Raw genomic sequence first — 16,917 nt, forward strand, 5'->3', positions numbered from 1 at the left:
CTCTTGTTTGTTCCAGAAAGATTCAGGAAGTCAGTCTTACTGGATTTCCACTCTAGATGAGCTTTTGGTCATCCCAGCATTAGTAAGACTCTGGAGTTACTCTCCCACTCGGTGTGGTTGCCTTCACTGACCAAAGATGTTCGTGAGTTTGTACTGGCATGTAAGGTGTGTGCCCGAAATAAGACACCTCGAACAGCTCCTTCAGGTCTGTTGCTTCCTCTCTCCATACCTAAGAGACCCTGGACTCACATAGCCATGGACTTTATTGTCGATCTCCCAGTTTCTGCACGATGGTCCGTTATCTGGACTGTGGTGGACCGTTTTAGCAAAATGGCACATTTTATTCCTTTGACTAAATTACCCTCTGCCAACGAACTCTGCGGCTTGTTCCTCCAGCATATCTTTCGCTTGCATGGTTTACCTACGGATATTGTGTCGGATCGAGGAACACAATTTGTTGCAAGGTTCTGGAGATCCTTCTGTTCTTCCTTACGCATCCGCCTCAGTCTTTCTTCGGGTTACCATCCTCAATCCAATGGGCAAACAGAGTGCATCAACCAGTCTATGGAGAAATAGTTACACCACTGTTATGTTTCCAAATGTCATAACGACTGCGTTTCTCAAATGCAAATTCTGCAAGAGGCAGATAACAGTAAGTCTCATTCAGCATCTTCAGTTTCTCCTTTCTTTTGTGTCACGGGTCAACATCCCAGAGTGAATTCTTTTGACTCCACTTGGCCTGACTCACCTTCTGTCTCTCGGCTCAGTCGCATTTGGAGCAAGGTTCATCAAAGCCTTCGGAAAGTCTCTCTCCGCTCCAAGAAGTCAGCTGATAGGCATCGGATGTCATGTGTGTTTAAGATGGGCGATTTGGTTTGGCTCTCTACAAAAATCATCAGGTTTCACCAACCTACTCAGAAATTAGGTCCTAGATTTATTGGCCCTTTTTGCATCATGCACAGATGAATCTGGTAGCTTTTAAGCTTCAATTACCTAAGTCTCTCCGCATCAATAATACCTTTCACTGTTCCTTATTCAAACCAGTCTTCAGCTCTGTCAAATTCAAGCCCAAATTTCCATCCAGACCTGCTTCGATTGTTGTGCACGGTCAATGCAAATTTGAAATTGAGAAGATCTTGGACTCCAAGATTTCCCGGGGTCGTTTACAGTTTTTGGTTCATTGGAAGGGCTATGGCCCGGAGGAACGCTCCAGGATTCCTGAGAGTACTCTATATGCTCCTAGGCTGAAGAGACACTTCTTCCGGGATTTTCCTGACAAACCGGGTTCTGGTGGTTCCTCAACCCCACATCAAGGGGGGTACTGTTACAAGTCGCGGTCATGACTTGTTCCTCTCCAGCAATATACCTCCTTCTGGCAGCATTGTTCCAGTTCCGTCGATTTCTTCGCGATCCGGACACCGCAGGGTGTCACGTGTTTTCCACAACGCGGCATGATCGGGTTCTTCTCTAATTTGTGCACGCTGGCCTTTTGCCACCACGCGGACTGTATCGTTCTGTGTGATCTCTCGGCTCTGCTGCATGGTCAGCGTTCCTGTTGTTCGATTGTAGTGAACCCTATTTCTCAGGCTCCCCAGCCACTCCATCAGCTTGCAAACTGCTACAGGGTCCCTAGCTGCTCAATCGGCCCTCCGGCCACTCCGTCAGCTTGCAGGCTGCTGCCGGCTCTAGGCCACACCGCCACTTAAGCACCGGTGATGGTTTCTAGTTCTAAGGGAACAGCGGGTGGCTGTTAGAATGCAGGCTAGCGAGGTCTTCTGTCACTGGAAGGTTTACACGGAGCAGCCTAGGGAACCATAACAATGGATGTGTAAAAGAGATAGTACTGCAGTGTATCAAGATTCAAAGAAGCCTCACAAATCCTTTGTACATACTACAGATTCTTCACAATCATAAGTTATACTCTACTAGGACACCTTTGGTTGGACCCTGACACAGAATCGGTATTTAATGCAGACGGCTGAATAGCCGCCGGATCAAATACAGACAGCGGAACACCGACGGACCAATTTCCCGACTGGGGCTGGTAAGTACCCTAATTCTCCCCCTACCCTACCTTAGTGGTATAAAGAAATAGTTTCCAAAGTGCTTCTAAGGAATAATTCTTAAAAACTGTAAATTCAAAAAGAATCAGCAGCAGCTCTAATCAAACCTCCTGTGAAGGTTCACAATTGCCAAGAGCAGATTAACTCTATATGAGCTGCGCTGAGGGACCCTAAAATGGCAGAAAAAATAACAAAATATAGCAGCAATAAATTGCATACACAAATACAGTACTAATATCGCAATACTTGTTTAATCAGATAGATCAATATCATATATAGAAAGTTTCAAGAAAAAAAAACACATAAAAAGTTACAAGTTATAAAACATTAAAACAAAAATAAAAACAATGTTGCAATATGAAGCACCAGAGTTCCGAATTAAAGATCCTTCCTTACATGCATATAATAATTTCATAGAGAAAGTTCACTACAGTAACATGCAACTGCAGTATGGATAATTGGGGGTCCCTAAACCTAACCCTCCCCCGCCACCCCCTCCTCCTCCCCTCATGCAGCTAGACGCTAAAACACCCGGCTTACCTTTGTTCTGGATGCCGGGTGTTGGGATTTTGTAGTGGGGCTAATGATAGGCGTCAGGATTTAGATGCCTATCTTTAGCCCCATGTCGAGCTGTTCGTGTCGGGACATCAGTGGGCGGGAAAGCGCCCGCCGGTATCCTGACTGCATCCCCCTGACACAATAGGATTTAAACACATATATAGAAATAAAGGGATACAGGCCTTCCTACCAAGTGTGAATATATACGAGGAGGAATTAACTTTGTAACCATGATCTGATACAGCAATAATTGTTATATTATGAGAGGGATGTCGGATTGCAGTTTTCCCAGAAACAATTAAATTATTAATCTGTGAATCTGCTACAACTTGTGATACAATGTTGCTATAGAAAGATATTTTGTTCATGCTGGACCTTCTGAAAGGATATTTCAAGGTGCCGACATTACAGGGATTCATGAACAATATGATAAATTAAGAGCATCACATGCGGAGGTATGATTACTTGTGAGTGATCCCACTATATCTCCGCATGCAGATATAGTGGGAAGTTCTATAGGTGTCTGATGTACCAATCAATGTGTGCATGTAGATCTAATAATGGTTAACACACAAGGATAACATTTGGGTGGTTTTATTATAGCTAGTAAACACTACAACAAATTGTTAACCGTGTAAAAGGTTCTCTCAGGTACACAGTCTCACCGCCTCCATTGGAGTTTGCGCCAAGTTACACATTCTCTATAGGTCCCGTTGATTTATTAGACGTAGCGAGACCACACGATCACAACTGATCACGTCGTCGCCAGCTATCGATGGGTGCGGCCGGCCGCTCTACCCACCCGGTGTGTACCTGAGAGAACCTTTCACACAAGGATTAACACCAACAGCAAGAAGAAGGGTAAGTTGACGAATCGGAGGGTACGGGACGCCGTCCCTCCAGAGCACAGCCCCCCCAGGACATTACTTATATTTGCATTGTGTATTTTTTTCTATCTTTTGAAGGACACTTTCTACATTTTTTAACCCCCCCCCATTTTTTTCTACATTATTTTACCGTATTTTGCATATATTCCCAATTTCCCTTTACCCTATCCTGCATACATTACTCCTCAAATTAGAGAGCACTGTGATTTCTCAATTGATTTGTTGTAGTATTTACTGGATATATTAAAACCACCTAAACATTATCCTTGTGTGTTTACCATTATTAGATCTACACACACACCATTGATTGGTACATCAGGCACCTATAGAATTTAGCACACCAGCACAGGCACTAAATCTGTATATATTATCATTGTCTGTAGGAGATCTTGGATTATCTCCATAGTGCCAGCAGCTACAACCATCCTATACCAATTAACAAGCGCAGGCTCTCACCAACCCAATACAGATATAGTGGGAAGACATTTACCAATATAAAGTACAGGTTGAGCCTCCCATGTCGAAATATTCCGAAATACGGAATTATTTTGGCATTACTGAAATAATGAAACCGTTGATTTTTGATGGTTCAATGTACACAAACTTTGTCTAAGGCACAAATTATTAAAAATATTGTATAAAATTACATACAGGCTTTGTGTATAAGGTGCATATGAAACATAAATTCATTTCATGTATGTATATTTGGGTCCCATGCCCAAGATATTTGATAATGATATGCAAATATTCCAAAATACGGAATATTCCGTTTTCCAAAATACCCCTGGTCCCAAGCATTTTGGATATGGGAGACTCAAATAATTATCACCAGCCAAAATATACAAACGAGGTCACTATAGTGGCTCCAGGTGGCGCAGTCTGTTTTAATACACAAGATTTCTTTCTTAAATCACATACTTTATCTTTTATATTTCACTATTTTATATTTTTTGGATATAGATCTTAATATGTAAACAATAATTTAATAAATGTGCATCAAGAAAAGGACATTTCATTTTTGTTGTTGAATATGATTATTATTGAACAGCAGTTATTAACTTTTTTTTCAGGTTTCTGAAACGCTAAGGGGGGAATTCAATTAGCCACTGGATAAGCCCAACAGTCAAATGATCTCATCGCGCGGAAAGAAGCAAATGAATTAGCCTTTTCCCCTCACAGTAAACAAGGTGTTAATGCGCACTAACCCATTGATTCCAGGTAAAGTGCAGAAGTAATGGGTTTTCCCCGCACGATAAACCCCAGAGGGTGCCTTTTCTCGTGAAGCTGCGAGGAAAATTCCACTTCTAGTCTTAATGCGTGGCTTATTGGATTTAGGGGCATATGTATCAAAGCTTGATGTGAGATAAACTTGTGAAATATATATCACCAACCAATCAGCTCCAAACTATCATTTCTTAACTCAAATAATTTTTATTAGTAGAACAAAAAATCCAATATACATCAGATAAGACAATAGTAAACAGTAATTTACAATCATCATAATTTAAACATTATATTTTTGAAATTTTATAAAATATAAAAGAAAAGAAAAATAAATAAATAAAAATAATAAAATAAACTAGACAAAATTATATAATATAAAAAGAAAATAATAATATAGCAAGTATTACATAGAAAAACCAAGTAATACAAAACAATACAATAAATTATAAAAGACAAAACAGAACAGTACAATACATACAACCATTATTTATGGAAAAACATGTGTGGTCTGTCATAATAACCTTTTTCATAACGAGTTGGGGCAGTGTTAAAGCTAGCCGACTATAGACGTCGTGTGAGAAGATGAGTCAATAAAGGCCGACCAGGGTCGCCATTTTAGCAGTGGGGTCGAGGCTGATGAAGAATATTTAAATCCAGAGGTTTCCATTTCAAAACTTTTCTGAATTTTGGATATTATTATCGAGAGAGATGGGGGGTCAGGTCTCTTCCAATATTGTGCTAGAGCTGCCCTTGTAGCTATCAAAATGTGTCCAACAACATACTTATTATGTGATTGTATTGTAGAAGGAAAATAATGTAGGAGTGCGATTTCTGGAGACTGGGGAAGATTCTCCATAGTGACCTGAGCTATTAACTGAAATACCTCTGACCATAAGGAAAATATATTAGGACAAGACCAAAAGATATGTATCAGAGTACCGTCTAACCCGCAATTCCTCCAACGTAATTTAGAGCCGTCTGGCCAGATTCTATGCAATTTGATTGGGGTGTAATATAAGCCGTGAATTAGTTTATAGAGCATTTCAGAATGGTTCAAACATTTGGACATTTTGATGATGTTCATAAATAAAATAGACCAGTCTTCTTCAGTTAGAGATATACTAAGATCCGACTCCCAATTGGATTGTATAGAAAGTTTTAAATCCTCTAGCGGAGTCATAAGCGTAGTATACCACATAGAAATGCCACTCTTATGGCCAGTAGTAGACAGTTTAGAAAGTATATAAGGAGGTGGGGTGGGAAGGAGATGATTTGGGCCAGAGTTAGAAAATACCCAGTGTCTCACCTGCAAAAATTAAAAAAAGTCAGTCTTGGGAATACCATATTGATCCTGTAATTGTTGAAAGGATTTAAATTGATGGTTAGTATAAAGATCTCTAACTGTTATGATACCTTTCTCATGCCAGGGTGTTAATACTAGATCCTGGATCAGTCGAGAAAGGGCTAGTATAGAAATGTGAGACAAGGGAAGAGAGAATTCCCCATGTGCGGAAATCAATTTGTCCCAAACTATAAGGGTATCAAAGACGCTCTTTGGAATAAGAGATTTATGGGGTCTATCAGCAGTTTTAATCCACATGATGTCCCGTAAGGGGAGAGTTTGACATGCAGAAATTTCAATAGATACCCATGGTTTAATCGGTGGAGGGGCTAACCAGTCTTTCATCTGATCTAAAAGACAAGAGTGTTGGTAGAATTCGAGGTTAGGAGCCGCTAGTCCCCCTCTATATTTGGACCGAAATAGTCGAGTCCTAGCTATACGAGGACGTTTACCCTTCCAAATAAACATAGACAGAACTGCATAGAATTTGTTTAGCAGATTCAATGGAACTAAATATGGAATGGCTCTAAATAAGTACAGAATTTTTGGAAGAAGCATCATTTTTGCAGAAGAGAGACGGCCCATCCGGGAGATTTCATAATTAACCCATGCTTTGGTAAGTGCAGAGAATTGATCTAGCAAAGGCTGATAGTTATATTTCATAACATTTTGAGGATTTAGAGGGATATTGATCCCCAGATATTTAAGAGATGATGTCTGCCAGGCATAAGGGTATTGATTCCGAAGACTATCCTGGGAAGCTTGGTCAAGATTGAATGCTAGTGCTTCTGATTTTGAGGTATTTAGTTTATAGTATGAGGATGCAGTACATTCTTGAAGTATATTGTGAAGAGCAGGTAAGGAAATGTCTGGTTTCGTGATGAATAGCAGGACATCATCAGCATAAAGACATATCCTATGCTGCTTATGGCCAATATTGAAGCCCACAAGGGAGGAGGAGGATCTAATTTTTTCTGTGAGGGGTTCCATAGCTAGTGCAAAAATTAAAGGTGAAAGGGGGCACCCCTGTCTAGTCCCGTTAGAGATATTAAAACTGTTGGATAAAAACCCATTACTGTATACTCTAGCTGAAGGGACAGTGTAAAGATTCAAGATAGCCTTTAAAAACAAGCCAGAAAAGCCAAACTTAGCCAGGACCCGGGACATGAAATGCCAGTGTAGCCTGTCAAAGGCTTTTTCCGCGTCCAAGGACAATAAAACCGTAGGCACGGAACAAGCTGCTTGGGCTTCCAGAAGGGAAAAAACTCTTCTGGTATTGTCTGGCGCTTGTCTCCCTAAGATAAAGCCCACCTGATCTATAGAAACTAAATTAGGAAGAATAGGATTCAATCTATTAGCGATTATATTTGCATATAATTTGATATCTGAATTTAATAAAGCTATTGGCCTATAGTTTGAGCAAAGTGTCGGGTCCTTGCCAGGCTTCAAAATAGTGATGATTTGGGCTTCTAACATTTCTTTAGGAAATGACTGAGTAGAGACATCGTTGAATAAATTTACTAAAATAGGGGTCAAAATGGTTTGAAAATGTGTATAAAAACTGTTAATGAATCCGTCTGGGCCAGGTGCTTTATCTTTTTTGAGGGATTTAACCGCTCTTAATACTTCGCTATCACTCCAAGGGACACATAAAGCTTCTGCTTCTAAAGGGGAAAGACACGGAAGATTAACAGAATCTAAGAATGAATTTATCACAGATTCAGAGGGCTGAGGTATATGGGTATCTTGAGAAAGGTTATAAAGCTTTTCATAGTATAAGGCGAATTGTTGAGCAATATCTTTAGGGTTTGATATTGAGGATCCATTGGGGTTAGAGAGACTTTTAATTCTATTAATAGCGTTTTTCCCTCTAAGTTTGCGAGCTAGCAGTTTATTGGCTCTATTTCCAAGAGAGTAAAACTTCTGATTTAATTTAGTGATAGCACGTTGAATTTGGGAGAGGTGTAGATTATTTAATTTCTTCCTGGCTTCTAATAGGGCAAAGAGAACAAGAGAATCCTTTGGATTTTGTTTATGTTGTGCTTCTAATTTTAAAAGATCAGCTTGATATGCGAGATGTATTTCTTGATTCGTTTTCCGAATCTTAACTGCGGCTTGTATAGCAGCCCCCCTCATAACCGCCTTGAGTGCACACCAATGATTTGTGGCTGAAGTATCTTTGGGAGAATTTAATTCTACATATGAAGTCAATGCGTCAGTCATAACACGCGAGCCAATATCATCTAATAAAATATATTCTTGTAAACGCCAAGGTCTAAAGGTGGGAGACGTGGGAAAGGGGGTCCAAGACCATAGTAAGGGAGCATGGTCGGACCAAGTAATTGGTAAGATATCAATCTGGGGAATGAACTGAAGAGACCATTTATCAGTCAAGAGCAGATCTATTCTAGAATATGATTTGTGAACTGCTGAATAAAAGGTATAATCACGTGCTCTTGAGTGTTTGATTCGCCAAACATCATATAGGTCAAATTCAGCCAACAAGTACGAGAAGGAACGAGTTAGAGAGGAAGCCACATTCAATGATTGTTTATCGAGAGAAGAAGATTTGTCCAATTTAAGATCGGGTGCAAGATTAAAGTCGCCCATAATAAATATAGCTCCTTTTCTAGTCTACTGTAATTTAAGTAAAAACTTTTTAAGAAAACTAGGCTGTCTTGTATTAGGAACATATATTGATACTAGAGTGATGTATTTAGTACTTATCTTCCCCACCAAGATAATATATCTACCACTGCAATCCACCCATTTACTTTCTATTTTAAATGGACAAGATCTGCTCAAAAGTATGGCCACTCCATTCCTCTTAAATGGGCCACAGGAAGTAAAACAAGTCGGATAAGCTTTATTAGTAAACTGAGGAGTAGAATGTAATGGGAAATGCGATTCTTGAATTGCCACTATGTCAGCTCTTTGATCTAAGAAGTATTTTAATGCAAGGCGTCGCTTATGAGGTGAATTAAGGCCCTTAACATTTATGCTTAAAAAATTGACCATGGGGAGGAATCAGATAGGTGTGGTGTGACTTTTTTACAGATAGACCTGCACAAAAATGGCAAATACAGAAGTTGTATGCATAAAAAATTAATAAATAAAATAATAAACATATAAAACAAAAAAATACAACAAACCGAAATAGCATCCATAAAGGAGCTAGACTTTCTGTCATTGAAACAGAATATGACAGAAAAATTGGAAGTATGGGGGGGAGGCTCAAAGAGAAGACCACCTAATACCCCTCATTTCAAATAATTCCTTCAATTGTAATATTAACAACATAGTTAGCATACAAACATAGCCATATTTGATACAACCTATCAAATATTATTTATGTATATAAAGAAAGAAAAATTAAATGCAATGTAACCACTAAAAAAGACAGAAAGACTGTAGAAAGCAGTTCCCAAAATATAGGAAAGCCTCATATACTACCATTTATCCATTAAGCTATTTATCGGTCCACCAATAACAATGAGTATATTCTCATCAGCCCAATCCGCCAAATAACCACGCAAATATAATATATGCCCTTAGCTGTGAAAGGACTAAATGAAAAATCTTAGATAAATTACATCATAAAGCCGTAAACCTAACACACATAGGAATTACAGGTAAAAAAAAATAAACAGAGAGCATATTGAATAACAAAATTCTAAATATAGCTTGGAATGGTAGAACTACATCCAGTAACTGTAAAGATACTACACCTCAAGGGATCACCTCGGCACTGTGGACCATGCTTGGGGTATAGGTTTAGGAGGCATATTGGTAGGGTTAGTAAGAGCAACACCCCATTTTTGAAGAATAGCCGGCCCATCTTCTGGCGATTGTATGACTGTATACGAGTAATTTCTTGTTACAATCAGTTTAGTCGGGAATCCCCACCTATACTGAATATTTTCTTTACACAAGGCCAGTGTAATTGGGAGGAAAAGACGTTGTTTTGCAAGAGTCGCTGGGGAGATGTCGGGGAAAAGTTGGAGATTGTCCAGACATTCAACTGTGGGGGAGGAAGGAAGAGTAGCCTTAAGTATACGCTCCTTAATATGGAAGAAGTGAACTCTAAGGAGGGTGTCTTTAGGTGCTTGGGCTGGAGCTTGTTTGGATTTTGGAAGTCTATGGATTCTGTCAATCAGAAGATCCGAGGGTAAGGCATCAGGAAGAAGTTTTTGGAATAATTCCGTGGCATAATCATATAGCTCAGCATTTGTAACGGAGTCCGGAATGCCTCTTATCTTAATATTGTTGCGTCTGGAGCGGTCTTCCAGATCTGTTACCTTGTCTCGCACAGAGGGTAATTCCTCCTGCAGAGAATCGTGTGCTGAGATTAGGTCATTATGTGATGCAACCAACTCTTCCATTTTAGATTCCAAATGGTCGGTACGATCTCCGATTTCACTACTATCAGCTCTCAGAGATTGAATGGAAGATTTTAATTCCGAGGTTATATCCACCTTAAATGACGTTAACATGGTATGAATAGAACGCAGGGTAACTGGACCATCTAAACTGTCCTCATCTTCCTGAGAAGGTACAGGAGGGCCACTTGCTTGTCTAGGTGGTGATTTTGGAGACGTAGCAGACCCAGGTGGTGATTGTTGAAGACGACTTTTAGTAGAGTTAGAAGAGGATCCAAAAAAGTCAACAGGTGGAGCCGATTTGGCCGCTTTTATTCTTTTCTGAGCCATACCGATGTGATCCAATGAAGCGGCACCTCCAACTAAAGTGTCAAGTAGATAAAGGTACTGGTGATGTTTAAATTTGTGGTCGGTGGTTACATTGAGAAGGAAAGATTAAATCTGCATGTTGATAAGTTTCAGAGAGGCATCAGGGTCGTCGCAAAAAGCTGTATCAGAGAGACATAGTGAGTCACAACTAATAAGGACTCATCAGTAGACCGCTTGGACCCCTGGAGAACAATTTGAAGAGGGCACCGCAATATTAAGGAGACCAGAGTCAAAGCAGCAACCCCGGACCAGCCGAAAGGGCACTCGTCACGGCCACCTACAGCTGCAGTATCTCAGTGTGTACTCAGGGAGCAGATGTAAGGGAGCCAGGAATCAAGGGCCAGAATCCAACACAGCAATCAATAAATTTGATAACAGCTTGTACCTGTGTATAGAGGTGGTTGGTCAAAGGGGCCCTGGAGAGGTGTCCTCTTTACACCCAGTGTCAGGCTCTCCCAAGCGGCAGATGCTGAAGTGGTGCAGGGGGTGGTATGGAGGAGCCAAAATGGCGTCCTCCCGCGATTCGCAGCTCCGTTTGCCGGTCTCTCCTGGGCCCCCCGTCCCCACAAACCACCCAGACCACTGCTCCAGCCAGGCAGAGTGGGGTCCGAGGTGACAGGACCGCCGCAGGAAAGTCTGGCCGCGATCAGCGGCGAGTGCGGCACTGGCGGGCCCGGCTTGGTAATCGAGGCTGGCGACTCTGGAGGCGGAGTAGGCGGGGTAGGCGGAGGCGGGGCCGCAAAGGCCCCGGAGGAGTTAGACCTTCTCGACTGCCAGCCGGGGGGTCAGCGGAGCCCCGAGGGGGTAGTTGTGCAGGAGAGGTCTCCCTAAACAACAAGGGGCAGTCGGAGCAGGGTAATCCGCTGGTGTTTGTATGGAGCTGAAGGGCAGCACGTCTACCCTGGTATCCAGTCAGGCCACGCCCCCAAACTATCATTTCTTAAACACAGCCTGCAAAATGTAAATTTTATCTCACATCAAGCTTTGATACATATGCCCCTTAGTGTCTTCTGGATAAAAGATGCCATACTGTACCCTAAACTCTCTAACAGGTTAATATGTGGGCTAATGCATTTGATTTGAAGTGACCTGTCTGAATTTGAATAATTTGAATCTTTAACATTACCTTAAAGACAGTGAATCAGTTACATGAAAGGTGCTCAAAAACCAAATGTTTCTTCTGTTTCTGTTTAGAAATGCTGTTCTAGAGATGGATGTGACAACACTAATTTTATTGGTAAATGTTTTTATAATGAAAAATATCAATATTGTCACTAACAGTTCTCTTCTATTTTGACCAAAATTCTGAACATAAAAGGATGCAAAAATAGAATTAAGAGAAGCCTCTGTAAAAATGTGTTACTTATACAAGGGACCTCTAGATATTCATGTATAACCATTTGTCTTGGGGAAAAACTATTTAGTACTTACATTCTGCCGCCTTATACTGCCACGTGGCTTAGGGACAGGTTTTGAGGGTCGAGAAACCACTGCTTCAGGATGACGGGATTTCTGGGCTTGTATGGCCAGTTGATAAGCAACCTCAAAAGCCTGTCCTAAAGTGAGAATTATTTCATAGGCTTGGTTCTGCATAGAGGAAGAGAGAAACATTTATGTAAATACAGTACATGAGAAAATCATTTCTCTAACTGTAGTTACCAATTGTCAAAAGAAAAACAGAAAAGATACAGGTATACAGATTTAGAAACTCTACAGCAAAGGACATTGAAACTTCTTGAATGCTATATATGGGTACATGAACAGCAATGACAATATACCAGGGGTATGTAAGTGCTGTTTATCCCCTCTCCCCTATTGCAGCATAGAGTAATTCACCTAAAATGGTCACCTCAAGTTTCTACTTTCATCGATTGGTAAACCAATAAATGGAAAATTATATTTAAGAAGTTACTTTTCCTCATATAAAAAGTGCTTCTCTGATGCCAGTTTACATTAGGTGAAACAAAGTATGACTTGCTTCTGCTGTACAAGGAGCATCATGCCCTACTTAAAACTCTTTTAGCACCAGTAGGGCCTAGGCAAAGAGGCAGCAGCCTCTGCACAAACATATGCAAAGCCAAGGGATGGGAGGTGGGATTTCCCTCTTATCCTAACACACATATACTCAGGAGCACCCTCATTCGAAAGAGGGGGTGACAAATATACACACTGCTGTCTAGAGAAGTCCAATTAAGATCCAAAATCATCAGGCACTTCACCTTTATCCTGAGAAGAGAACTCAGAAGTCTGATCCAAGGACTGGACCATGAAGGATTCTGGTGCTTACGAGGCCTAGCTATAGAGGCGGACTCCAAAATACTCTCAAACGATGAGTTTTTAAATTATTATCAGGCCCCCCACTGACTTGGACAATAAGGAGTCCAAGCCAATGTCTCCACTAGCCTAGTAAGGAGGCTGCTCACAAAGGGCCCCAAAATCTACAGGGTGCTTAGCTGAACTTGTGGCAAGAGTAGCAAAAGGAACAATAAGAGTACCAGGCAGCACCTCCTCAGCCTCCTCCCAACAGCATACAGACTAATGGGGGAATACAATCAGGTGCGGGGTTGCAGTGTGGGGAGCTATTGAATCAGTCACACTTTAATTTCTCCAATAAAATATGTATTGCAGGCTATTAAATGCATTCCATCCCCTGAACAAATAGATTTCTTGAATGTAGACATTGCGATGTAGTTAAATCCCGACACAGTAGTAATGTTATTTAAAGCATTTTACTGTGTCAGCATTATAAATGTAAAACTGTTTTAAACAACATTAATACCGCAATAAACAATAAGTTGAGATTCTGTTCTAAGGAAGGGATCTCCACTTATTGTTTATCCTAGTTGTGCCGTGGTGTTAAGTGACACCACAGGATATCCCCATCCAGACTGCTGGTCACGTGGTATTCTGGTTAACACGGTTTTCTTTACATGTCATTACTACCGTGTCACCAATCTGTGCTCGACATTCTGCTGTGAGCATTTTAACTGTCGACCAAACATACCAATCCTATAAAATTTAAAACTAGCATCCACTATTCTGCACTTCAGACGGTGTTCTTGCAAAAAACTATAGGTTAAAAATATATATAAAAACCCCACAAACACATTGTTTGCATGTACATTATAAAAAGAGTGTAATAAGAATATATAATGAAATAAAGATTTAAATCACACACTGTCCTTTGAAGGGAAAAGACAAATAAGATTCCCATCTAAAACAGACCAAATGCACTGGTGATCAACTGAAACATGTGTAAAAAAAGTAAACATGTGTAAAAAAAGTAAACATGTGTAAAAAAATTAAACATGTGTAAAAAAATTAAATAATAAAAAACACAACACCACAACAAATGAAAGTATTTGACAAGGAACTTATCTTCAATAATTCACTGCATGTCACAGCCACAGAGAATTACAGGTTATGAAAGTATTTTACCACAAACAGCAGCCATGGATGACCATGTTTTATTAAGGTAAAGTCTGCAACTCCAATCATCTATTTGCATAGGGAGTGACTGGACACCTAGGAGCAAAAAAATATAGAAGCAAAACTATACTGCTACATTTCCATGTTTGCTTCCAGATCTGGAAGTGGTCAGATGATAGGACAGCCATTCTCTGACTATTGACAAGGCTACCAAAAGATACTTCTCTTAGAAATGTTAGAGTCTTATCTCTCATTATAACTTTCAAATATAGCATGAGGTACAATGGTTCAGATAGACTTATCTCACCACATCGGCAGTGCTGAAAACATGGCAGTAGTGGTGGCTGGTCTGCAGATCCTTTGTGATATAGGCAAATGTGCATAAGTCCTCCGGATCCTGAGCTGCACATGATATGTTACGGATCTCATGTTCTGCAATTACATTCTGAAAGAATTTAAAGAATTGCAAGAATTAATAATGAAAAAAGTTTATGTAAAGATCTGTCCTCAAAGGAGAACAAGTAATATGTATGAAGAATTGTTACTAGACCTGTAGCAATTCCACAGTTTAACAAAAGAAGGTATGTAACAACATGAGGGTTTTAGCATTTCTTTTATTATCTTAAATGTTATTTTATATTTTTATAAATATTTAAAATTGTATAATTATTTTCCTATAGATAAATATTTATTTTTTATCAAGATATCGCCTTTCAGAATTACAATGTAACCTACATATTTACAATGAACAATTCTGAAAGGCACATTTACTTACTCAATTTCACGGAGGTCTCTGGCTACTTCATTAGAAGAAGATGGATTTTCATTTTTATAATCAATCAAGCTAAGATTACAGATTGTAGCAAAATGTGACATAGCAATTTGTAGTACGCAAAGATGTTTTATTGCTAAATTATGTATCCATAGTTTTTAATGTACATTAGACAACCTCTGGCAAAGTGCAGATTATGTAATGAAAAGCTAGAGGTGATTATACTGATATATATATATATATATATATATATATATTTATATATATATACACATACAGTCAGGTGCATAAATATTGGGACATTGACAGAATTTTCATATTTTGGCCTCTATTCACCACCACAATGGCTTTGAAATTAAACAAACAAGATGTGCTTTACCTGCAGACTTTCAGATTTAATTTGAGGGTAATTACATCCAAATCAGGTGAACGGCGTAGGAATTACAATGGTTTCTATATGTGCCTCCCACTTTTTAAGGGGCCATAAGTAATGGGACTATCAACTCAAAAGCTATTTCATGGACAGGTGTGGGCTATTCCCTCGTTATTTCATTATCAATTAAGCAGGTAAAAGGTCTGGAGTTGATTCTAGGTGTGACATTTGCATTTGGAATCAGTTGCTGTCGACTCTCAATATGAGATCCAAAGAGCTGTCACTATCAGTGAAGCAAGCCATCATTAGGCTGAAAAATCATAACAAACCCATCAGAGAGATAGCAAAAACATTAGATGTGGCCAAATCAACTGTCTGGAACATTCTTAAAAAGAAAGAATGCATCGGAGAGCTCAGCAACACCAAAAGACCCGGAAGACCATGGAAAACAACTGTGGTGGATGACGGAAGAATTATTTTCCTGGTGAAGAACAACCCCTTCACGACAGTTGGCAAAATCAAGAACACTCTCCAGGAGGTAGGTGTATATGTATCAAAGTCAACAATCAAGAGAAGACTTCACAAGAGTGAATATAGAGGGTTCAGCACAAGATGTAAACCATTGGTGAGCCACAAAAACAGGAAGACCAGATTAGAGTTTGCCAAACAACATCTAAAAAAGCCATTACAGTTCTGGAACAACAACCTAAGGACAGATGAGACAAAGATCAACTTGTACCAGAGTGATGGGAAGAGAAGAGTATGGAGACGGAAAGGAACTGCTCATGATCCAAAACATACCACCTCATCAGTGAAGCACGGTGGTGGTAGTGTCATGGCGTGGGCATGTATGGCTGCCAATGGAACTGGTTCCCTTGTATTTATTGATGATGTGACTGCTGACAAAAGCAGCAGAATGAATTCTGAAGTGTTTCGGGCAAAATTATATGCTCATATTCAGTCAAATGCTTCAGAACTCATTGGATGGCGCTTCACAGTGCAGATGGACAATGACCCAAAGCATACTGCAAAAGCAACCAAAGAGTTTTTTAAGGCTAAAAAGTGGAATGTTATGCAATAGCCAAGTCAATCCCCTGATCTGAATCCGATTGGGCATGCATTTCACTTGATGAAGACAAAACTGAAGGGAAAATGCCCCAAGAACAAGCAGGAACTGAAGACATTTGCAGTAGAGGCCTGGCAGAGCATCACCAGGGATGAAACCCAGCGTCTGGTGATGTCTATGCGTTCCAGACTTCAGGCTGTAATTGCCTGCAAAGGATTTGCAACAAAGTATTAAAAAGTGAAAGTTAGATTTAGGATTGTTTAAGTTGTCCCATTACTTTTGGCCCCTTAAAAAGTGGGAGGCACATATAGAAACAGTTGTAATTCCTACACTGTTCACCTGATTTGGATGTAATTACCCTCAAATTAAATCTGAAAGTCTGCAGTTAAAGCACATCTTGTGCGTTTCATTTCAAAGCCATTGTGGTGGTGAATAGAGGCCAAAGTATGAAAATT

At 39.9% G+C, this 16,917-nt stretch overlaps 1 protein-coding gene across 1 annotated transcript in view; it reads right to left on the reverse strand.

Moving 5' to 3' along the window:
* The window catches only part of LOC148454242 (ankyrin repeat and SAM domain-containing protein 1A-like), a 109,118-nt gene that overhangs the window by 12,767 nt on the left and 79,434 nt on the right, over window positions 1-16,917 (reverse strand). Inside the window, exons 21-22 of the mRNA XM_088461158.1 lie at window positions 14,559-14,696; window positions 12,254-12,409 (exon numbers count right to left, since the gene is read on the reverse strand). Coding sequence (XP_088317284.1) covers window positions 12,254-12,409; window positions 14,559-14,696 — 294 coding nt within the window. The remainder of the gene's footprint in view (window positions 1-12,253; window positions 12,410-14,558; window positions 14,697-16,917) is intronic.

This window comes from Taudactylus pleione, unplaced genomic scaffold, assembly GCF_031769625.1.
Source record: "Taudactylus pleione unplaced genomic scaffold, aTauple2 ptg001021l, whole genome shotgun sequence".
In the NCBI taxonomy this organism is placed as follows: Eukaryota; Metazoa; Chordata; class Amphibia; order Anura; family Myobatrachidae; genus Taudactylus; species Taudactylus pleione.